Source organism: Sebastes fasciatus, chromosome 1 (assembly GCF_043250625.1).
Source record: "Sebastes fasciatus isolate fSebFas1 chromosome 1, fSebFas1.pri, whole genome shotgun sequence".
Taxonomy (NCBI): domain Eukaryota; kingdom Metazoa; phylum Chordata; class Actinopteri; order Perciformes; family Sebastidae; genus Sebastes; species Sebastes fasciatus.
In genome coordinates, this window is record NC_133795.1 from 12,447,074 (window position 1) to 12,472,254 (window position 25,181).

General features: G+C 40.9%; 2 protein-coding genes across 2 annotated transcripts in view; one reads left to right on the forward strand and one right to left on the reverse strand.

The window, feature by feature from the left end:
• Positions 1-25,181, reverse strand: part of dlgap4b (discs, large (Drosophila) homolog-associated protein 4b) — a 202,040-nt gene that overhangs the window by 162,401 nt on the left and 14,458 nt on the right. The gene's annotated exons all lie outside the window — the stretch shown is intronic.
• The window catches only part of quob (quattro b), a 36,938-nt gene continuing 33,701 nt past the window's right edge, over positions 21,945-25,181 (forward strand). Inside the window, exon 1 of the mRNA XM_074629571.1 lies at positions 21,945-22,271. Within this exon, the coding sequence (XP_074485672.1) occupies positions 22,269-22,271 (3 nt within the window). The 5' untranslated portion in view covers positions 21,945-22,268. The remainder of the gene's footprint in view (positions 22,272-25,181) is intronic.

The window sequence follows — 25,181 nt, forward strand, 5'->3', positions numbered from 1 at the left end:
CAAGAGAAAATATAAGAGAAATTCAAGAAAATGTTGCTGCATGAGGCCCATTCAGTTTACTTGTAATGAAATGTGTCATATTCATAAAATTGCCTTGCCTTGCCTTACCCCTGCCCTTTCCTTTTGTTTCCTTCTCTAACTTCCAGCACCTGTCTGGAGAAAGATTAAATAAAAGATGAAAAAGGAAGCAGACATCTGATAGAAGTCAGATCTCAGGGCATCATTCATCCCTCTACAAATGCAGCATCGCAGCTGGCAATCTCTGTAGATGAGATCATTTGATGCTCTGCTGTCTCTGCTGCAGAGGAATAATGATCAAATGCACACAGATGTGACATACAGACAGTACATTAACACATTCAAACGTCGGAGGATATAAAAGTCGTCTCCTCATAAAGCTTCTGACATGTGTGTGTATGTGTAAATGTTATGGACAGCAGTTAACGCTGCATCTGCTGAGAAGGGCTTCATAAAAAGTTACATCCTGGCTCCCGCATATGAAAGTTGGCAGTAATGTTCTGATGTTCGGTGGGCGTCGACGGTGCTGCTGCTTCTCCACGATACCGTGCAACTACAGTACGGTGCTTTGCTACCATCGTGCAACGACATCCTCGCTTTGATGAGTGCAAATGCAAATCAAATGCATTCAAATTTTATTCAGACGCACAGCAAGACGAGCTGAATACCCCCACCCTCACCTCGAGCCCACTCACTCACTCACACACGCATGTCTTTCCTTGCAGCCACATTTCTATGTTGAGAAACTTTCTGAGCTCTGCAGGCACACACCCACACTTTTACAGGATCTGCAGACTTCACAATAAAATTGATGTCCGAACACCCCCATACTCTCTCTCTCTCTCTCTCTCTTACTCACTCACACACATCTCCCCATCACAGGTGTTTCCACCCAGCGGCCGCCCCCCCACCCAGACCTTGTGATCCACTAGAGGCTGCTATTGCTCATGTGTCATACCCCTTTGCAGTGTCCTAGATTCCACTTGCATATAGTAGCAGCTTCTCTGTCATTTTTTTCTTTTACTTTCAGCCTGTGCAGTTTTAATGTTTTAATGGCCCACATCCCACACAGCCTGACAGCCAAGTAAAAGAGCACATGTAAAGGAGTGATACAGGAGATCACTCCTGCCGGATACTACAACTCTGTGCAACTTTGCACATCCAAAACTTTGAATAACACCTGAAAAAATTTGGACAACGCACTGTAAATATTGTTCATTATGACCGACTTAATATTAAACCTACATCTGAAACTGTGTTTGTTTCATTGTCTTGTATTTTAATGTGTCTGGCTACTATGGCTTTTTAATTTCCCTCTGGGGATTACTAATTTCAACTATCTACTACAGACTTCAAATATTTAATTGCGATTCATCGCATGATTGTCCATGATTAATCGCAAATTAATAGCACATTTTTTATCTGTTCAAAATGTACCTTGAAGGGAGATTTAGTACTCTTATCAACACGGGAGTGGGCAAATATGCTGCTTTATGCAAATGTATGTATATATTTATTACTGGAAATCAATTAACAACACAAAACAATGACAAATATTGTCCAGAAACCCTCACAGGTACTGCATTTAGCATAAGTAAATATGCTCAAATCTTAACAGGCAACAACAGCTGTCAGTGTGTCAGTGTGCTGACTTGACTATGACTTGCCCCAAACTGCATGTGATTATCATAAAGTGGGCATCTCTGTAAAGGGGAGACTCGTGGGTACCCATAGAACCCATTTTCATTCACATATCTTGAGGTCAGAGGTCAAGAGACCCCTTTGAAAATGGCCATGATAGTTGTTCCTCGCCAAAATGTTGCGCAAGTTTGGAGCGTTATTTAACCTTCTTCGCGGCAAGCTAGTATGACATGGTTGGTACCAATGGATTCCTTGGGTTGTTTAGTTTCATATGATGCCAGTATCTTCACTCTATCAATCTATCTATCTATCTATCTATCTATCTATCTACAGTATGTAATAATATGTGTCTGATATTCCCCTAAAAACATTCAACATTTCAGCACTTTTTTAAAGCAAAGCAGCGTTCTTCTACAGAACAGGAGCGAGAGCGTTTCACCCCAAGAACTAGCAGCGTTTCAGTGCCTGAAAATAACAACAGGCTTCCATTTAGAACTTCCTGTTATTGTTTGGGTAATGGTTGTGAAGTGATACAAATACAGACAGACAGGGTCATCCAGGGCTGCATTAGAAAGTGTGTGTGGGAAGACAGAATACTGTGTATGTTGTGTAAGACCGTGAATGTGTGTGTTTGCATTTTAGAAGCTTAGGATCAACTGAGTATTGAAGTTTGTTCAATTCATACAGCAAAAGGCAAATCAGTTTTTTGTTTTACATATCTTGCCCGACTGATGTAACATCAGCAAGAATGAAGAATTTCATTTTGGGATATAAGATAGCTGGTTTGGAAAATTAGATAGGAAGACATTTAATGATTTGATTTGAAAACTATTGTCTAAGATCTCTCATAACTTGACATACGACAGCCTCTGTTCAAGGACAGAGGGTGTCGTACATTGTAAACTTTAAAAAGCCCCTCGAGGCAAATCTGTGATTTGTGATTTTGGATTATTTAACAAAAATTGACTTAAAGAGGACATATCAAGAGAAAAACACTTTTTCAGTGCTTGTGCACATACATTTGTGTATCTGGAGTGCCTACCAACCCACAAACTGTGAGATAAGACAACCCAGTCAGTTTTTTGTGGGCTGCATAGATCAGAAAACATGTGATTCAACAAGCCATTCAGATGTGGCTCCCCTTCCTATGTCACATGCAGGCTCATTAGAATATACCGCCTCCCATCTGAGTATCTCCACGCACAGCTTGAGAACTACCTCTGCAAAGGTCGTGTCTAGAAGGTAACCCACAAGTTGGGAAACTCTTGCGAGATGGTTAAGATTAGGATCAACGTTGGGCAGCGGGTCTCGTGAGAGTTTTCAGCTCAGATTTTGCAATTTGCAGGTTACCTTTTAGACACGACCCTTTGCAGAGGTGCACCATATTTTTCTTGTAAGCCAATCAGAGCAGATTGGGCTTTTTGGGAGGGGGGCTTAAAGAGACAGGCGCTAAAATGGAGCATTTCAGACAGAGGGTGACTACAGGTATATTCAGACAGACAGTATGAGAAAAATAATGTGTTTTTTTTAACATTGAAGCATGTAAACATGTTCTAATAGAAACCCCAAATACAAATATGAACCTGGAAATGAGCAACATGTCCCCTTTAAATTGACTTGTAAAGAGATACTCCATGTCTGGGCAGGTTAGGCAAAACAAATGGATTACCGGCTGCGGCCGTAACAGTGCATCGTATTGCATGAATAAGCCATTTTGGAACATTTAGATGAGCATATTTGTGGTGCTGGAGGGAGAGACACTGTAATATTTTCAGTTAGACCTTCATGAACTCAGATTACCTTCATGAAGATTATCTGAAATTTCTGTAGTCAAAGTTGTTTTAGTCCGACTGCAAGTCACTGCTCCTGGTGTGGTTGTTTTTCAGGGCAGTGGAAGATGAATTTGTTTGTGGAGGTGATTCAGAAGATTAATTTAATGTTCTCTTTAATCATAGAAATAAATCTGGTGCTGATTTGATCTGTATGTGGGCGTTATGCATTCTTAAGTTGATTATTGGTAAATTGTAGACAGCATCAAGGCAAGCTATTACTGATAAGCTTGTTTTCATCAACAACTTTCTACGTGTTCAGCATCAGGACTGTACTGATTGATTACCCAGCTCTCCATACACACCTGATATTACCCTCAACACTGGCACAGCAGGACCGTCTCCATTGATTGGGCCTGTGGCGAGGCTTTTAATAACATCTAAGACGGAGGTGAAGTGGAACTCCAGACACAAATATCTCTCATGAGACGCTGTTCAAAGGTTGAGCTGAGGGTTTCCAGACACGTCCGAACAGCCTGAGGCGAGTTTTTAAAAACCATGAGCAACACTGTTTTTGCTATAATGCAGTAAATTGTAAATTAATGTGAAACATAATATAATCAGGATGGTTTTACTGTAGAGAACAATCAATCTTAATTGGTTTTCCTCTGTAAGGCAGGCTGAGGATTCAATTTTCATTCATACAGCACATAAAAGTACTTCTGCCTCAAACAACATGTCTGTTCGAATGTATGCCTCCATGTTGACGGGAGGAAATGAGTCATGTTTGCCAAAAATACACATCTTTGAAGTCAGAGTTAGCCTAAGGACGAGTAGTATTCCTGCAAAGGGGTGTAGTCATGGGTAAGCGCACACGGCATATCTCATCAATAAGATCTGAAAGGCATCACAAACAAATGCTGAATTCCTAATATTTCGCTTTGGTCTCAGACCTGCAGCTCCTATACGGCAGATCAAAACCCAACTCATTAGGGTTTCTGTTTGTGTTGCACTACTTTCAGCGCTGCATATCAAGTGCTTTCATTAGTAGTTTCGCTGGAAATATCTGAATGCCTACAGCAAGCTCTTCCATATGTGGGGAGCAAAAGGTAACAAGAGTAAATTTAGCTGTGAACACAGAATTGTCAGATTAGCTGTGAAAACAACCAACTGTTCGCCACTTTACACTTTGAAACCTGCGATCATTAAACCGGAAGCAACGCAGTTTTTGTGAAACACATAACGGCTAACGAATATATGTACTTGTGTATGGGGAGCTGTCACAGTTAAAAAAAATATTCTTTCATTTTTGTTATTATAATGAGAATTCTCTGTTCCATTACAAAAACATGGCCTTTTTCGTTATGACAAACAATATCTCGTTAAAATGAAAACAAATCTTGCTTTGCTCGTATGCTTTGCAGTTCTTGGTTGTATACTGTAATTCTACAACTACTACTAAGACTACTGCATGCCAGTCTGTATTGAAGAAGAGTGTTGTGTGCTATAAAGCACCATAGCACAAACTTGTGACTTGTGCAGCACTATTAGAAAGCAAATTCTCTCTGCAGAACTACTACAAAAAGCCATAATCCCAATCTCCAAAATTTCACAATAACGGCATTTTGTTATGATGGCAATTAAGTTTCCTTACAACAGAGTGCTGCAGGGATGACATATTTTTGAAGGCCAACCAGGGAGTTAGCATCGCCCTGGTTCCCTCGACAGAAAGCCAATGGGATTTTTCCATTGGGTTTTGGATTATTGCAGAAAATAAACTTCGTGGCAAACAAATGTTTATGACAAGAAAAGAAAGAGCAAGAAAATCTTCACAAATGAACACCACTTTTATGATTTTTGAAGTGTGAATGCAATCGCCAGAAGTAAAAATCTCTCTCTCCCTAATTACGGCTACCTCACGTCCATTACTCAAATGTCCAGAGTCTCCAGCCCCTCGCCACTTTGGTACCCTCAACATTAGGCTATAAGTGCTTTGAGTGGTCTTAAGACTAGAAAAGCGCTATATGAATGCAAGTCCATTTACCATCCATTTATAACAAACTACACCACGCTTGCATGACTTCATGTCACCACCAGTAAGCTAAAGGCCAAGACACACCAACCCAACATCAAAGAACTAGCGGCGTCGAAGGCCACTCGTTGAGTCGCCTCATGTCGCATTTGTCTGGGCCAAAAAGTTGCTCTCAAACACACCGCAAAGACTACAGCCGCTGACCAACTACCACGTACATTCTGCGCCTGCGTGAGATGAAATAACTCTCCACACCAGCAAGTGGCGGTCGTCTGCATTCGTCATTCACAAAGGGAAACCGGAAGACCGAGAATGGAGGATATACAAGTTATGATACGTACATGAAATAAAGCAGCGTTTGCCGACCATTTCCACATCACTCTCACTCACCACGTGCACTGATTCGTTTAAGCTGAACCGCCAATTAGAGTGATTTCTGTCACCGACGGGCTCCACCTCGAGTCAACATGCTGAACCGGACGAAAAACCTCCAACAAAGGCAGACTAGAGCCGGCGATGCGGGACACACCGAAAAAACTAGGCCGACAGACGCTCACCGACGGCCCCAAACTGTCCGACGGCCGACCGTCAGCTTGGTGTGTCAGGACATTTAAGGCAGACTACTGTTTGCTGTGATGACGTTTAGTAGTCTCATTTAGCCACTTTTTAGCAACCGCCTTTTTTTATGACACATAAAGGCTTCAAAGTCACAAGTGGGATATTTACTGATGCAATTTATGTTGTAGAACAAAATGTTCTCTTAAGCTTGTGTTAACCACAGACCTTATTTCAGGCATCTAACTAAAGACACATTCAAAAAACCCATTGACTTCCAGACGAGGGAACTGGAAGTGCTAAGATGCAAACTCATTTCCGGGTTTTAGGACTCATTCCTGCAGCACTCTATAACAAACAAGATCTCATTCTGACGACAAAGCCATTTTATAACTAGAAGATTTCCTGTTACAGAATTACAAGATGTTTTTCACATTGTGGTGTCTCCGTACTTGTCCACCAAAAGCACATCAGGTCTGTGGGCCGTCTCTGAACCGCTGTCAATAATTAAAGACTTAAAGAGCGAAGGATTAGATCCGACTGACACTGGCCTACATCTCTGCATGAACAGCACAGCAGGCAGCTGATGATAACATCTTCTCTATAGGAGGAGGAGTAGTCATGCTGAGACAGTCTTGGAAGTGAAAGGCACTGCATGTTAGTACACAGTGTACAGTCAACTGCCAGCGGTATAGTGTATGCAGTGGTCTGTACAGTCGAGCACATGAAGCAGCAGTCAGTACATTTCTCATTAGACGATGAGAAATGAGGATGAATGTGGAGAAATATCAGTTTCTGAAACCACACTGTTTTCACTGAATGAAGATTATGTTTGGAAACTAATTTCCATCATATATAACAGAAATGAAAATGATCATGGTAAGTCAAAATTATGACAGTCTAAGTCAAACTTACTTACTTACTATGTCAAAATAATGATATGTTTAATAATTTAAATATTATTTATATTGATTGCACTCTATCTATCTATCTATCTATTTGAGTGGTGTACATTGACACCAATTTCCCTTTTTTTGTGATGCTCAGCACGACTTTCAACAACGTAATTTGATCCATCCATTATCTGTAACCGCTTATCCCATTCGGGGTCCTGGGGGCTGTAGCCGATCCCAGCTGACAATGGGCGAAGGCGGGGCACACCCTGGACAGGTCGCCAAACTATCACAGGATGCAAGCTCATATTCACACCTACGGGCAATTAAGAGTCAACAATTAACCTAACCTGCATGTCTTTGGACTGTGGGAGGAAGCCGGAAGTACCCGGAGAAAACCCACGCTAACACAGGAAGAACATGCAAACTCCACACAGAAGGGCCCCAAGCCGGATTTAAACCTGCGACCCTCTTGCTGTGAGGCGACAGTGCTAATCACTGCACCACCGTGCAGCCCCCATGTTGAGATCAGTTGAGGAAATATCAAGCTTCGCCCACCAGCCAGAACAAAAAACTTTCTAATTTACCAGCTAAACAGTACACTACAAGATGTTTCTGAAAACTTTTGAGGAGAGAAATAGGCATTAACAGAATATTGATTCATATTTGATCAGCGCTGCCTAGTTTGACCGTTTGATCGGAGTTTGCGAGTGATTGACAGCTGCCTCCGTTGACTGAACAGCCAATAGGAACGCTCTCTCTCTCTGAAATGACCTGTGATAGTCTGAAGTCTAGATTTTTTAAAGCCTGAAAACAGAGCCATGAGGAGGTGCAGAAGTCTAGTTATCTCTCAGAACACTTGAATTACAATAGGCTGAAAGGTTATTATGGAATTTTTGCACAATGATGCCACAAATATTCTGCCTACTGCAGATTAAGGTTAAAGACAGTATATTGTATATCACAGTGATGTGAAAGCTAATAGATACACTTGAAATACATATACGTACTGTATGATTTGATATCAGGTGCTTGTGTGTACTCCTTCAGCTGTACTAACTCACCACCCCACTGTGATTTTTTAGAAATGTGGATATGAAAGTGCGTGAGCATATAGGGGTAAAAAGGAAGCCTGTGATTAAGATAAATGTTACAGAACACATACTATAATCCATGCAATGATGCTGCAGTCTGAACAACTCCTGGGGCTGCTTGACCCAAATTCAGAGCTCCATTTCGTGAGACGGGTGGAAGGCAGGCACACTGGGCACAGCGAGAACGGGGTCGGGCTGTGCATGAGACTGTACACAGCTATATTTATTCAAAAGAGGTTACCTCCAGCAACCGAGCTGATCTCTTATGAAGGTCAGTGTGTCCTCTGTGGAGTCTTCAACAAGGGCAGAGTTACTTTGTTGCTAGTGTTACACTCAGATTAAAGTTTGTGTTCATATTTTTCTTTGTCTAATCATTCCATAGGAGTCTTTAATGTATGATAATGTTTTAAATTGTGGGTTAAAAACTAGTGGTAGCACGGCCTTTAATCTACCTTCTGTTCAATTTACAGCTCGACTAAAAGTGACACACAGAATGAAAGCCTATGAATGAATGGATCTTGACAACTTGCTGCAGCATGATCACAGGTTCTCGCCTAAACAGGCCCGTGTGAAGCCTCCGCCCCAAATACACTCCAGCCCTCCTCCTGTCTTTGCCTCCACCCTTCCTCCAAGGCTACACCTGTTGCATGAGATATGGCACGTTGTAACAGCTTGCCCTCCGCAGCACAAGGATGATTCTGCTCTGCTAGTTGGACATAAACGTGACATAACAAGGTATGTTAACTTTTTTCTTTATCTTTCTTTTTTTTTTTGCTCTTTGTTTTTTAATATTATGTGGCTCAAATATTATAATCAAGCTTTTAGGATGTTGCTACAATGCTGAAATTAGTAATTCAGTGTTTCCTCAATGGTTAAGATCAACTGGGAGTAGACGTCTATTTTGGCCTGCAGGTGTGTGAGGGAACAATGTGGGAGATTATGAAACGCTCTGCCTCCGGCCTTGTCTGCGCAGATGAAGCTCATACTTCGCTGTGCTTTTTGGTTTCGAGGGGAGTGTTAATATTTGATACACATCTCAGAAGTGAGGTGTTGTTAGAGTCACAATAAATATGCAAAGGAAACATATGTAGGAAACACATGAACAGTTTCCATGAGCATTAACCCTTTATGGTGGCAATTTAAAGCAATAAACATAAAGAAGCAGCGGTGGTGAAGTACATTTACTCAAGTATTTTACTAAATACAAGATACTTTACTTAGTATTTCCATTTTATGCAACTTTATACTTCTACTCCACTACAATATACTACATATATATTATATATAATTAGTACAAAGCTTTGTTGAATAGTCGATTCTGATTGGTCAATCACGGCATTTTACGGTCTGTTATTTATTTATAGCAGACCGTTGCTGTAGAAGCATTTCTGATCTCAGACTCTGGAGGACCGCTATCGGGCAAATTATTGTTTTTTTAAGTAAGTAGCCGTGTAATAAGTGAGATAATGTACAGCGAGCGGGTCATTGTTGTGAAATAAACCCCTTACATATTGTACTTTTTACTCCACTACTTTTTTTGGCTCAAACATTACTTTGTCTGACAGCTACATTACTGGTTACTTTCTGATAAACTGAAGGATGAAGTGTTCCTTTATTTGTTGAGAAAATCCTTCTACTTCTACTTCTACTCATCACAAAACTGAAAACACAGCTGTTTTTCTGAGTTCATGAAAAGTTGCACGAGTAATATTAATCCAAAAACATTATATATAGTAAAACACTGACAGTTTTTCTATATAATGAGTACTTTTTTTTGCTGATAATGCTTCCCTACTTTTACTTACAGTAAAGGTGCAGTGTGTAGGATTTGGTGGCATCTAGCGGTGAGGTTGCAGATTGAAACCAACTGAAATTTCTCCTGTGTGCCAAGCGTGTAGAGCTACAGTGGTTGATGCAAAATCATGAAACATAAATGGCCCTATCTAGAGCCAGTGTTTGGTTTGTCCATTTTGGGCTACTGTAGAAACATGGCGGCCGGCTCCGTAAAGAGTGACCCGCTCTGTAATAAACGGCTCATTCTAAGGTAACGAAAAAACCATGACTCTTATTTTCAGGTGATTATACACTTTAGAAAACATTTATTATATTCAATTTCTGCTAATAGATTCCCCTAAATGTTACACACGGCCCCTTTAAGTAATGTTTTGAATGCAGTTTACTTGTAGTGGAGTATTTTCAGTATAGTATTAGTACTTTTTTTTAAGTAAATGATCTGAATACTTCTTCCACCACTGTGAAAAAGTGCCCTACAAAGCAAAATGTTTATGTATTTAAGAACACTGACTATGATCATTTTCTTTTTTGAGGATTAAATCAACATTATTTACAGTCTATAAAGTGCCAATAAAAACATACAATTCAGCTAATGTAAGCACCACTGCAACATTATTCTATTATTGCTGTTTATCTGATGCAGAATTAAAGCTTCCCACTTGGTCTGAACATCAAATATGATCATGATTAGGTAATCTTGGATTTTATTGGAGTTTTAGTTTGTCTTCAAGGGTAGTGAGGGTTGGCTGGTGAAACTAATTGGGACACAACTTCTAATTGAAAAGCTGCTGCCAAATTGCCACTGAAACAATGCAGCGTCTTTTTCCAGTGGGGAGGCCAATTATAGCCGGATCTCTGGCTCCGGTTTAAGCATGTTTTCTGATACAAATGCTCTTTCCAAGGCTTTGCTTTGAAGCTCGTCTCAGTCCAGTTGTCTGTGTGCAGGTTTCAGATCTTTTCAGCATCCCGTGGAGGAATCACAGCAAGCTGTTTTTACTTTCTTTTTTCACGTGTGTGTGTCCGGATGTTTGAACGTCCAGAACAAGTTCCACATCCTCTAAGAAAAACAGATATGTGAATGTGTTATTTAAAGCTTCAAAATATTGTGTCAGAAATAATGGGGTTGAAAGGTGATACAAGCTGTTTTAGAGGCATAGCGGTAAAGATAGGACACAGAGATGTTTCTGTTGGATGTTTCAACAAAAGGAAACCAGACAAAAGTAGGTCGACGTATTTTATAAAAGCCATTCATTTGATCCTTGAGGTCACATTTCTATACCTGTAGGCCTATCAACCTACACAAAGACGGTAGTTTCACTCACGTTCCTGTTCAGGAATCTGTCTTCCATCAAGTGATCCCACCTGTTGGCCACAGACATTGATGTGTATGAGTGTGTGTATCTGTTGTTTTCTTTCTAGACTTGTGGGATATGTTGAGTCATGGAGACCAAAGGTCACAACCTCTCAATAGTGTCCTGCTGCCTGTCTCGGGTTCAGCTGCCCGTGTCGTACATAAAGATGCCTGGGTCTTTATTTTAGTGCTTTCGTAATGAGCTGAGCCGTCACGAGGCTTTTACAACTTGAGCAACGCGACCCTATTGAGCATTCATAAAACAGTGTCGCTTCTCTAATTAAGCTTTCACTCTTTTTCTGCCCCTGAATTATTATGTTTTTAAAGTTAACGGAAATGTAAAAACAAATAATTTACATGAAAATAGTTTCCTTTTTTATGTTTGTGCACAGAAGTGATTGTTTTTCTACCAAACAGCTTTCAACAATATATTCAAAAGTGCTTTATGTAGCAGAAAAGTACATTGCAATACGACAGAAATCATAAAATACAAAACCTTTTTCTGTCCCTTGGATGAATGTAACTCAATGCAGTGTGTGCTTTATTTTTTGAGGCTATATTAATCCTGGCTTTTCTATTATTAGTTTTTTTTCCTTTCCAGCTGATGCACCGTCACATTGCCCACATGAAAGCTGTTAATGTTTCCTAGAACGGAAAGCCTTACAATCCTGAGCAAACACAGGCACAGACAGACAGGTGTGTCAGTAAACCCGTCAAATCTTGTTGTGTGTTTACATTTCAGACTTTTAGAAATCCAGAAAGATTGATGGAAATTGTTAAATAGTGTGCAATGGAAAGTAAACTTTAATTCATACCAAGGTTATAATGGTTTTAAATATTCAATTAGTTTATATTTTATTTTGTTTTAGTTAATTTTCAGTGTGTTTGCCAGTTTTAGTTTAGTTTCAGTTTTTCAGAAATTATTAGTTTTTATGTTTAGTTTTTGTTAGGGCCAGCTATAATGTCTCAGTCGCTACATATACATAGAAAATGCATGGTTGGAGAACTGTGTAAGAATGGCCATAAAGTTTAATGTTAATCTTTATGCTAATTTAGTGAAGCAATTGCAGCATAATGTCATCTCCTAGAATGTCAAGTCCGTTCAATTTCTACGGTTAATGTCACGAGAGTTCACAGCTGTCTCTTTTTTATATTATAGCTCAAAAAATAAAACTGAAAATAATTTGTTTGTTTATTTTTTTATTTGATTAGTACCCAGCCAATATAGTTTCAGTTTAGTTTTTCTTAAAGGTTATAGTTTTTATTTAGTTTCAGTTTACTAACAATATTTTTCACTACTTATTTTCGTTTAATTTCAGTTTTAGTTTACTATAATAACCCTGATTCAGACTTACTTCTAGCAGTGACATAACATGCTACGATAAATTAAGTGATAAAATAATTCAATGAGAAATAAATCTTTATTTCATTTTTCCCCATTTTCCTCTTGTTGGTTGTTGTTCTTGACATTTTGAGAAACAAGCATTCAATCATTATGTTAAAAGGTTAGATCTATACAGTGTGTTAGTTGACTGCAGAATCTTCCAGCTACTTAGCATGAACAGCATGCATCTTGTTCTCCTTTGTGTGTGTGTGTGCACGTAGGTAAACATGTGTTTAAAAGAGGCTCTTTGCTACTAATGTCCCTGTCAGGTCGATTGCTTAAACAGCTGCACCCTTGAGTATCCAAACACACACACGTGAACACACACTTACACGGTTGCTTTTTGCGCTTCAGACTATGTTTGACAACTTGTGTATATCACTTCTCTTTGCAACAAACCAGCTGTGTCTTGATGATGAACAATATGACACACACTTTTGTTCACCACCACCAGAGAAGTTGGGAACAAATCCAGATTTAAAGCCACCATCTTATCAAACCAGGAGAATCTTCCTTAAAAGACAGATGTGAAAACTTTGAAGTATATCATCGAGTGTGTGCGTGTGAACCCTGCATCACACAGCTCTGCCAGCCAGATGTTTTCTGGTCTTGGGATAATAATACCTTACAAGGAGGCAGGTGAGGAGAGGGTCACATGCCATCTGGATCAATTTATCCTGACAGTGGAAATGACTGCCTTCACCTGGCATTAGGGAGGAAACACTTATCATTAGTCCTTGTTTGGTCCAGGCTACGTTTCAGTGGGTCATCTTGTCCTTTTTAGGAGAGGCTGCTCCTGCACGTGAACTATACCTTCAAGTCTTTTTCATTTCAGATGCTTTGAAGTCGAGAGATGATATGTAGATGCTAAACAGAGTGTTCTCTTCCTTTGGTCTTGTTGAGAGGCAGACTTCTCAAATTACAGTCACAACACAATTGTGACAGTTGATGAAACATGACACCTAGTGGTCCAATATTAACACTGCAGGTTCAGGGAAGGAAGTCCATACAAGGCAAGGACGCAGGCTCGCTTGTGAGTTTAGTGAGTGTATACACAAGTATGTAGGTGTATATTTTTACCATATTCTATATTGAAAATGTAGTTTTAGATGTTTTTTTGTAAGTTGTTCTCAGTCTCACTTTAGGGACTGTACAGAAATTATTAGGGGGGGTGAACCTTATGTTTAACTTTATAAAAAAAACAACAACTAAAAAACGACAACATCCTCCCCAAAACATGTAAAAATTATACAACAGTGTTAAACTCATTAACTCATTAATGATACAGAGACAGAACTATTGTCCTCTCCTCCGTATATTATATGGCAAAGAACACATTTATGAACCATGGTGCCTGTGAACTTTGTCTTTTCAATGTAACTATTTATGTCACAAATGAAATTTAAATTTAGCAAGATAAAATAATAATAAAATAATCCTGTTCTCCTAAAAAGTCAGACTCCCCTACTTTATGCATAAAGGTCTTTACACACGGGAGGCGTGACAAATAAATGATAAGAAAAAGAATATTATATGTCTAAGGCTTTTATTGTGAAAGGTAAGAACAGAAGGAGTGGATCTTGTCTGCGCTGTCTTTGTCAAGTTTGAAAGGAGTAATAACATTTGCCGTCTTGGTTCGGACTACGGAGTCTCTGTGTTGTTGTTTCCAAAACATGCAAAAGCTCAGAAAATCAACCTTGTTCCTGAAAAAAAATTACACAATAGTTTAAAAAATATATATTCACGTGCAAATTAATTACACGAAAAAAACGCTGCCGACGCGTAAAGTTTAATTTCTTCCCTGTTTTCTGACCACCTCCCCCTAATAATTTGTGTACAGTCCCTTACCATTTCATCCGTTCATCCCCTGATCTCTATCACAGGAACAGTAAATCTTGCTCCTGTCGTGCACTGGGTTGGTCCTGTAGTCCGTCAACCCACCGTGGTGTGGCGTAGATTTATGATTAGCCGAAACATCTGCTGCGCCCACAACCCAAAGAAAGAGGGGGAAGCAGGCACAGCTGGGACTTAGAGAAACCGAACGCAACTACCGTAAACACAGTTTAACGTTAGCAGACACGCCTCAACAAAATAGGAATAGTATCATAGAAGACAAGAGGAGGGAAAAAACAAAAGAATGTTATTGTCAAACCCGGGGAAATAAATGATTTGGGGTGGTTTTGGAGCACAAAGAGAGAAGAAATGACGAGAGAGAGACTGAAAAACAGAGGGGAAAATGCAAAGTAATGATGCACAAAGGATTATCAACTTTGTCAAGTTCAAATTCCTGTTACCAAGTGATAAATCAGAGAGCTCAACCACCTCCCAACAGCTGCTTCTGGACTGCTTACTGTAAAAAAAAAAAAAAAAACTGCAAGAGGGAGGAAAAGAGGGTGAGGATAAAAGAGCTAAAAACAGTGAGTTCAGCTGGAATAAGAATTAAGCACAGTGTGAGAGGAAGAGTGGCAGGAGGAATTAATGCAAGAAGACAAGACATGTTTAGGGGGAAAATGGAGCAGGAGAGGAAATAGCTGACACAAGAGAGCGCTGAGAAATTGGTGTCAGGGAAGGTAAAGTAGTTAGAGGCGGTCAGAGAGAAATGATCCCAGGAGAGGCTGAGGAGACGGATGATGAGACAGATACTGGGAACGAGAGGGGTGGGGGAGATAGTCGACAGCTCAGATTTACGCAGAATCGTGGTGACTCAGTGGTATTTTAATAAAGCTCACATATTACTGTCTTATTGTCTCGGGCTTTCCCACCAAATTAACAATCCTGTTTACTCCCATGTCAAGCTGTCTGTGAATCACACCATAAATCTGTTTCTGATATTGAGCCCGATGCATTCCACTTCATTCCACTTTCACATAAAGCTTTTGGCTCCTGCTAGGCGGTTTCCTCTGTTTGTTAGTGGATCTAGTGAAAAACAAACATTGCAATCTCAGTCCTATATGTTGGCTCTTAACTGACCATATGTTAGGAGGATAGGAGAGGCATGAAGATATCTCCTCCGCTCTTTTCTCACACACACACATTGTTGTTTCAGGTGAAACGGAGGACAACAGGTGTGTGGGTGTGTGTGTCTGCAGCCGTCTATCTCTGACTCAGCGGCGTGTTTGGGTCTCCCTGTTTCCCATGGCCCGGCAGCAGGCGTTGTTTTCATATACCACTCTCCCAAAACACCATTGTGTCCACAGCTTTGCTTACACAAGCGAGTCGAGTTGAGAGTTAACCATTAAATACTGTCTTGGTGTAGTCTTCAAGGGTGTCCTAATGACTACTTCAGTCCGGTGACTTCCCCTAAAAAGCTTTACTCGGTATCGGTGAGGAAAACCTTTGTGTTTTTGAGTATAGAAGTCTGATTGTATAGAAGTCTATGAGAAAATGACCCTACTTCTCAGCTGATTTATTACCTCAGTAAATATTGTAAACATGAGTTTATGGTCTCAATCGCTAGTTTCAAGTCTTCTTCAATACAGCATGATGTTCATTTAGTAAATTATGGTCGAGGCTTCAAAACGGCAGTCCACAAACCAATGGGTGACGTCGCAGTGACTACGTCTACTTGTAACAATTAGAATTTCACAATCTTAGCAAGTTATGCATGCATAAACATGCCAGTTTTAGCATGTTTTTAAAATGCTATTTCTTTGTATTTACTGCACCATGCTAACCATGGCCATACCAACATGCTGACAGCACTGTGATATTCAATAGCTGTTAACATGTAGGCTAAACATGCTAATGAAAGGCATGTTAGCATAATATTTTAGCCTCTAGCTCAAACAATACAGCTAACATTGACAAAGTACAGCATATACCGCATTCATGTCCTATCATTCGGACCTCAGCCTCGTTGCTGTTGTCGGAGATATCACAACTTTTGTATCAGCTTTCACTTAAAGTAGTTAATTTAGGCTACTTAAAAGGTTTGACGACAAAGCTAGTAGGCTACTGTTGGTAACCATCTTGTGAACTTTCAGAATAACAGGTTTCCTGTTCTTTCCATTGTGTGAATGCAGCAATAGACTGATGGATTTCAGTGAGGTATGATAATGAAGAGCCGGGCATAACAAGATGTCTTCAAATGGCTTTTCATGTGGCTTTCCTTGTGGCATCACCCTCAGGAGAAACTGGCAATTTTTAACTCACTGGTGGTAAAAATCTAAGAATAGTAGCCTACAGTACATTTTTCATCCATCTACTGCAGTACTTTTGTTTTCTTGTGTGTAATGAGCATTACATCCTCACGAGGCCGCTAGTGTGGCTCCAGACTGTCGGCCTTGTTTCATTCTGACTAACTTGTTAGGAGAAAGGGAAACAAATGTTTTGAGCCAAAGTCTCAAACTTCCCACATTCTTGTGCCTCAGCTTGTAGCCGTTTTTTTGTTTTTGTTTCTCTGACTTGTCTGCTGTTGTGAATTTAGCACCTGCCTCCTACACTGGACCAGCACCCAGCGGTGACCAGCTGAGGTTAAAGCCTCTCATCGCTGTGGCTCTCAGGAAAACACATCAGAGCAGAGAGGGACCAACCAAAACATGTGGAACTGCTCAGTGGGTCTACCATGAGAGTTTCACATATGATAATAATCAATTCAAAATCCTGTTTTTTAAATCCTGTTTAAGCAAAAGCTTGCACATTTTCCACAGACATGGTAAAGTCTTTGATTTTATAAAACTGTCTCTGGAGAAACAATTACTCTGTAGAAGCTCATCGTACACTCGTCATTACTACCCTGTAAATGGACGTGATATAACTAAACCACAAACACTTCACATACAATTACCCACTTGAATGTCCGATCGAAGTCTACAGAACAGATGGAACAAATATGCTTTGTTCTATCCAGCTACAGCAAAGATGTTTCCAGTTTGGGAAGTCTTTAATGCATCATTCCTCTCCTGCAGAGCATGCATGGTCCATTATTCCCGGCATTTGATGCACACACACAGAGAGATTCAGGCTATATCCTAGATTGCAGCTGAGTGGGATTTCATTGGCAAAGCGCACTGTTTTCCAAAAAGGGATTGAAGTCCATATTGAGGATTTGCTATAAACAGGATTTTGTGATATATAACATGAGGACAGTGACATCTGGGATGTGGATATCTGAGCTGCTGTACAACAGGCATCAAGAGAGGATTATAATGAATCTTAATATACTGATCATACATATTAAAGCCAGGTGGCAGCACAGTTTGCTCATATTTTGCCGTCATTTTGTTAATTATGCTACTTTTCTACAATGAATGCTATTTTTAAAGAAATTTTCTGTATTATATGTTATACAAACATTTTATTCTTTTGTAAGAGTGTCTGTTTTTTTAGTATTTTTGTACAAAGCAAGATATCTTTGAAGACTGACAAAAGAATGTATTTGTATCCCGGAGAGACCTTTTCGTTGTGATGTCTCATTTTAAAATCTCAGTGGGAACAAAGCTGTTAAAGTGGGACAGATGGAAAGCAATTTACAGTGTTGCGAGCGGCTCTGTCCTGTCTTTTATTAGTCCTAAAAATGGAGCGCGGTGTGTAGAACTCAATGGCTTTGCAATTACAAGGGAAACGAACATTTGGGAACATTTAATGTCACGACGCGTCACTCATCGGCACCTGAATGAACAAAGAAAGACGAGCACACACATGCAAGCGCAGAGCCCCACTGACCCTGCTGGAATGTCCTTGAATGCACATCTTTTCTCCACAAGACCCTCATTTAGCACCACACAGAAGTGACGCGCCACTCAAAACATGCCTTAAATCCTCTCTTAAAAAGACCCAGAAATACCTCACACACACAGAAAAACATCTGTGGTGTAGACAGATATCGACTTGGGAAGACTTTTATCCCTTCTGTTTGTTGAAAGGACAACCAAAACTGTCTAAATCACAAGCCCGGGCCCCTAATCTTGACAGGCCGGGGTCGGACAGGAAATGATGTCACAGTCACAGCAGCAGATCTCCAGACGCTGATAAGGTCGCTCTCCCTGGGAACGCAAAAAAAGGGAGAGACAGACAACCCCTTTGTCTTCCCTTTCATCTTGTCCCATCAAGGCAGGAGTGATTACTGCCGAGAGCTATTCAGACATTCGTCACTGAGACAGTGCACTTCATAATAATGTCGCAGAGACATGCTGGAAGTTTTTGGGTCTGATCCAAGAGCAGGGTATGAATTATCAATGCTGAGATCGCTCTTCTCCCCTTGTGTTAAATCAAAACAACCCGCGACGCATAAACTTAATGAATATAGACTCGGAGAGCAAATGGAGTCAGGTAATTGATCCAAGAAGTGATGCAGGAGGTCGACCGCCAAGAGGAGAGTTTGTGTTTTCCCATTCTTTAATGACGATATTAGTGTGTACACTCACTGTGAGTCATGCTTTATAAACCTTCAAGCCCGTGGGCTGCTGTGTCTAAGCCTGCATAGGAGGTTCTGGTTTGAAGTAAATCACTGAAGGGGTCCTGCTCACTCGCCTAAGGGGGTCTCCCACCCGCTAGAAAGGAATTAGACATGGAGGGAGGAAGGGAGGACGGAGCGCTCAGGGTCTCATCCTGCTGTGTTTGCGTGCAAGTGTGTGTGAATTTGTGTGTTTATGTCTGTACTTGCTGTACATGCGCTTGTTTATACGGTTGCTTAATGAACCCGGGCGGGTGTGTGCTCCAAACTTCCTGGCTCTCTCCGGAACCTCTCGCTCCCTATCTTTGTGTACATTTCTTCGTCTGGTTCTCCCCCCATGTGTACCTATGTGTGTTTATGTCTGCGTTTTTAAGAGCGCCCTATCAAATCTCCCCATTCTCTGACTCACAGAGCACATAGCAGCCCCCTCCACCCTCCTCCACCGTCTCTCTGTTGGCTTAGATGGACAGCCCATCTGGTTTTCATGAAGGAGGAATCAAAACTGAGTGTCAGCCCGCTGTGACCCGCTTTCATCCTCCCCATCCGCAGCTTCACCGTCACGTTTCTGCCGGGGAGACAGCCTGGACTAGTCTGGACCTTGACAATGAGTGAAACAACAACAAAAGTAGATTTCCCCTCTTTCTCATGAATCAGCTGGAGTCACAGGTAGAGCCCCGCTGATACATAGCAGACCCGATACTAGTGGCTCGATTTTTAGCTTATCACAGATATCTTGTATTGCTGAATGTGTAGCTGGATAAGTAATAATAAATTGCCAAAGATATACTGTATATGATGAGGTCACTTAGAGACAATGACATCAAGTTTGTTCTCCTGTAAAATGTCCCGGCTCAGTACATATCTTAAGCACAATTCAAAAGGCATCCTCAGGGCTTGTGTCCATATAGCGTCTTTTTCTGGCAGAAAAGAGCCCGCAGGGCACTGGGGAGCGCTTCATCCCAGCATTTCATCAAAAAGAGCTCTCAGTGTCCGGCCCATTTGCTCCCACAAATGGGCTGACATATAAAGCTCTGGATATACTGACATGGCCAATACAAGCTTCTCCTCCATTGTCTTGATAACTGTGGTGACGAGTCTCAACGGATGATTGGTTGCCTGAAAAGGAGTGACGGCAACGTCACCAGTGCTTTTCTGAAAAGTTCAGAGATTTTCCACGAGAAGCGGTCCAAGCGGCCGCACAAAAAAGGCGGTGCGTGCAGAGAACAGACGCTGGGTGTAGCATCTTTTCTTTAGGTGGCCACATGCGGCCGCATACGCTCTCTCCTCATTGGGAACAATTGAAAAAAGACGATGACGTTCAGCCAATATCGGTATATGGACACAGGCCCTTATCAAAAACACACTGGTTGACAGATTGTTAACAGATTTTTTAGACTCTAAAAGCTGCTATAATCTGGTATAATATATATTTTTTTATGAATAAAATGACTGCCTGTAATGTGACAGGTGTTGCTTGCCGTGACTACAAACCCATAGACTCTACAGAGCTTTTTAATGTCTTTAAGCTCATTGTTTTGGTCAACACTCTTTATAATTATATAATTAATAATAATTAATTTTGAGATGAAGCTAGCGGGCAGTTTTTCGCAAACCCCCCACCCCTCCAAAAGCAGGGTCAAATATCACTGTTATGTAGAGTGATCATTGTTTAATTAGTACGAGCTAGCACATTTGGCTAATATCCTTCAAGTGCCATCTGTTGCTTGACTTTTCAGGGTTTTTCTTTACATAGGTATAATAAAATCCCAAATATTGGGGAGTTGATAACGATATTCTTGTAGAAAGACACAAGTTGTGTGGTACTTTGTCGAGAAAGTATGAAGGAGGTAAAGAAAGACTGATTGGAAAGGGGAAAATGAAACAAAGAGGAGAAACTGGGAATGGAGTAGTGTACCACCTCTCAAGAACGTCACCTACATATTTCTGCGGTTAAGGGTGAGAGACAAATTAGCATGGCTTTCTTTCCGTGAAAGAAAAACATGTGAGGAATGCTCGAAAGACTGCAGTTTCTGCAGAACGGGAAAACCACAGATACCGAGAGAATTAGAGAGAGAGAGGCAGAGGCTTACGTTTCATATTTCCATCTGCAACTTCACCTGCTGAATAAAGAGGAACTTTTGATTAAAACAAACCCTTTCTCCTCGTCATGAAAATATGTATGGACTCTGGAGTTAGAACAAACAAACGTATGTGCTGCTTGTCTAAACCGCCTCACTCACGCTCATTCTCAGACAGAAATAAACGATCGCCTGTCAATCAAGGAATGTTTCAGTGATGAACCTCGCTTCCTGCAGCAGGAGGGGTTTCATGCTCTATACATCTTCCAGATCCAGATGTAAAAAAAGTAGTCCAGAGGGTGTAACCCCTACATTCCTCAGGCCTAATGTGGATGTATAGCAGCAATCTTCACATGCCTGCCGTTTGGCTCGGTCCTCTGCAGGGAAGCCCCCTCTGTTGTCTCTCCCTTTGATACGAGTCAAAGACTGGGCAGTCTGCCGGAAGACAATTGCCGAGGAAAGGAAATGAGAAAACCCAGAGCAGACAGTGGAAGTCAACGAGGGATAGGAGAGAAGAGAAAGACTGACTTAGCCTTTTAAGAACTCCCAGTGATTAAAATAGAAAGAAAGGGGCCACAAACGAGGGGCTGGATTTCTGCAATTCTCTGATGGCGGCGGGGCCAAAGGAGTGTGTACTATGCACCCGTGTGTTTATACATGCATGACAAAGTAGGATGCTTCCATTCTTACATTACATACAGTAACACACACATCCAGTGTCCGTGCACACTGGCATGCTTTTGTGTATCCATTTGTGGCACATTGTGTCTGTGGGTGTGCTCGGGTATGTGATAAAGCCTGCGTGTGTTTGAGAGAGAGAGAGAGCGAAGAAACTCTGAAAAGCCTCGAGGGGGATTTCCTCTGAAAGGGAAAGCTTTTCTCTCCTCCCCCTCTCAGACACTCTCTTACTCTCTCCTTCCCTCTCTCTCTCTCTCTCTCTCTCTCTCTCTCTCTTTCTCTCTCACCCCTAAACACTCAGAGTAGCCGGAGAAGCGAAAGAGAAGTGAAGCCAGAGGATCAACAGGCAGCCTGACACTCAGAGAGACTTGTTGAAAAAGTCTGCGAAGAATGGGAATGACTTTGGTTACTTTTCGATCAAGACAACTCGCTGTCATGTGGATGTACTTCAGTCGACTTCTGTTGTTGATGCTCTAAACATGGCAGGTCTCTCAGCAGCACAGAGCCAAGGGAGGCTGTCTGGAGAGGATTATCAAGACCAACAATGAGAAAACTTTCTGCTTTATAGAGGAGATACGTCTGCAAAGATGGTAAAGTAGCATCACAATAACAAGTTTTAGTCTTGGTTGTGTTTCTTGTCTGTTGTTACTTTCTGGTTTAAAGTGCTCCACTGACCCAGTAACAGAGTGTGAGCCTCTGGTTTGGACAAGTGACTTTGTTTCTCTCTGTCTTTGTCAGTTTGCTTGTAACTAATGCATTTTATATGCTTTTAGCAGCTTTTTTTTTAGCTGCATATTACTGTGCACGGTATTGATGCACATCCTTTGTTCTCTTTTTATGAAACCTTATCTGCGTGACATACAAAAGCAGCACAAAGCTAATGTAACTGCACTCTTCAAACCTTTTTTTTTGTTATCCTGAGCACAGTTGGTGGGACTGTTTCACATCAGCAGCCCACGGCATCTCAAGCTTTTTTTTAAGTGTGTGCACCCTGACAAAGAGGGAGTGACAGAGAGAGGCACATTGTCTTTTGTTTTGCATGTTTAAGTCCTTTGATTGGGACTTAATTGATGCGGATGGCACGCATACTTCAGCGAGTGGAGAGTGTTTTGGAGTATAAATTACTTGACTGCTTTGAATTCTCTAGTTCAGTGTTCGGCACTTTTTAAAAAAGTTCAAACCACAGGGCTTATTTTTTTTTTTTTTTTACGACTGGACCAGTCTAATCCTGGTCACAACAGAAACTAATTAATGACAAAGAGTGAGCCACACGATTGGAATATGTTTGATGATGTATTTGTGGGAGGATGTGGCGTCTTTGAACTTTTATTTACTGGTTGTTGCTGCTGCTGCAAAAATTGTCAAATAAATGCAGATATGGTTACATAAAGATCATAAAGATGCATATTTAGCTTCTCCTCTCTAGTATTCAGCTTTCTATTTATTCAAAGTACATTTCTTCTTTATATGGAAAGCAGTCAGACCCTTAACATCTGTCCAGGCGTTCTAGATAAATGATAGCTTTAAAGAGAGCAAGAAGAAAGGATGTTTAAAGGAGTCAAGACTTGGCGGCTCATCGTGGCCACCACTGTACTTTGTCCTCCCCTCACATGCACTGCAGCACTTGTTTGACCAGCTTTTACAGCCCCGACTATTTGTTTTACTTATTGCATGACTGATGTCGTCTTCCGTGACCACCCTCCAACTTCCAGTCATGAGCCGGCGGAGTCTAAATTATTAGATTACTGCGCCGTGCACGACCAGGAGCTTCAATCTTGGGTAAACACTCAGCAATAATACATAACCCAGAGCCCCGGCTCGCTGGTGTGAACTGTATTTGCCTTTACAGGAGTTACTGTGTGACAAGGACAGCCGAGAGTCATTCATTCACCAGCAAGGTCGAGCATTTTCTTACTTAAGGCCTTACAGCAGCATGCGTTTCATTTATTGTACAGTAGCGATCGGTAGTATTTGCAGCGTTAGTGTCTGTTGCAGAATTCAAAGTCTATTCAAAGTTAATGCAAATCATCAAAAGCCTGTGTGAGATTTGCTCCTGGGTTTTTGGATGTGCTCTCAACTCGTCTTGCCAAAACATGTTTAGTTTGAGCTTAGCAGGTTTTTTTACTGTGATTCATCCCTAATGGGACAAATGTCATCTGTCATTAGCAAAGGTTAGTCAAGAAGAAACAAGTGAACGATGGTGGATTAGCTTTCACAAGGAAAAACATGGATCTTGGATGTTTTTCTTAATTTATAACACGGAGATGATCTTTTTAAATCTGCGTTAATTGGTATTGAAGCGAACAGTTGTTGCCTTTTCACACATCCAGCAGACACAGCTTTGCAACATTAGCATTAATTTGGTCTTTTGATGAATGTAAGACCCATATTCACTCTCCTTTAAGCTCAGTTTTGCTCTCCACTAACTCCTGTGAGAAAAATATCTGGCTCTTTAGCTTCTAAATGCGGCACGTGTTCACCAGCTAGTCGCTAACTTTGCCTGACTGCTGTTTGGTGCTGGGCCAACCCCGTCCCACACAAAATGATGTTCCCATAGAACTAAACTGCATTCTCAATAGCGTTTTGAGGGAAACATATTGTCTCCTGGATTACGGTCGGGGAACACAGTTTTAAACATGTGGTTAACGTTGGAAATTGCAACAAAACAAACACAACAGAACTACTAAATTAGGTTTAGGCAGGAAAACTACAGTACTGGGTTATAGGTTTAGTAAAAATAAAGATCATGGTTTGACTATGTTTCATACGGGACACGAACAGTGGTCTCCTGGGGGGATAGTCTTGTGTTTGTTGGGCCCATCCATCCACCCACCAGCCCGCCACTACTGGACTTTCTCACTTGTTATACTCTTTATTATACCACGTAACTTTCAATAACATTATTACGTCACCTACTCCAAGTGACAAACATTATCCGAGACAATACAGGTTTCCTTCGTAAATGAGTTTAGTTGTAAGGTGGGTCTAGAAATGCTAATGTAATGTTGTTGTAAAACCAAAATAAAGCGCTGTAAGACGCTAAAATGCTCAGTAGAGCCGAGGAGAACGGCACTGTCAGGTGATAACACTCTGTGAGTTCGTCATGAGAAGCGACAGCCTTTCACATACATGTAGTCATTTGACCTATTGTTAATATAAAGATATTTCTTATACAGTAGCAGCTTTAAATCTCTTGATAACTGACAGCAACAGATTCTCACAGAATATCACAGACCTGCTTCATATCATCAGTCAGATATGCTCATCCGTCACAGTGCATTTTTCAAGCCCTCAGCTTAGATTGGGGCTCTCTAACCTTTTTCCCTCTGAGAGCTAATTTGATAAAAATGGAAGTGGCTGAGAGCTACACATAGCACCAAGTTGTACATCGCCAATAGCAGACATGATTTCTGTCTTACTTTTCAGCTCCTTTCCCTTTTCTCTTTGTAGAGTGAAAAGTTGCGTTGAACTTTGGTGAAGCAGCGCTCAACGTTACATCT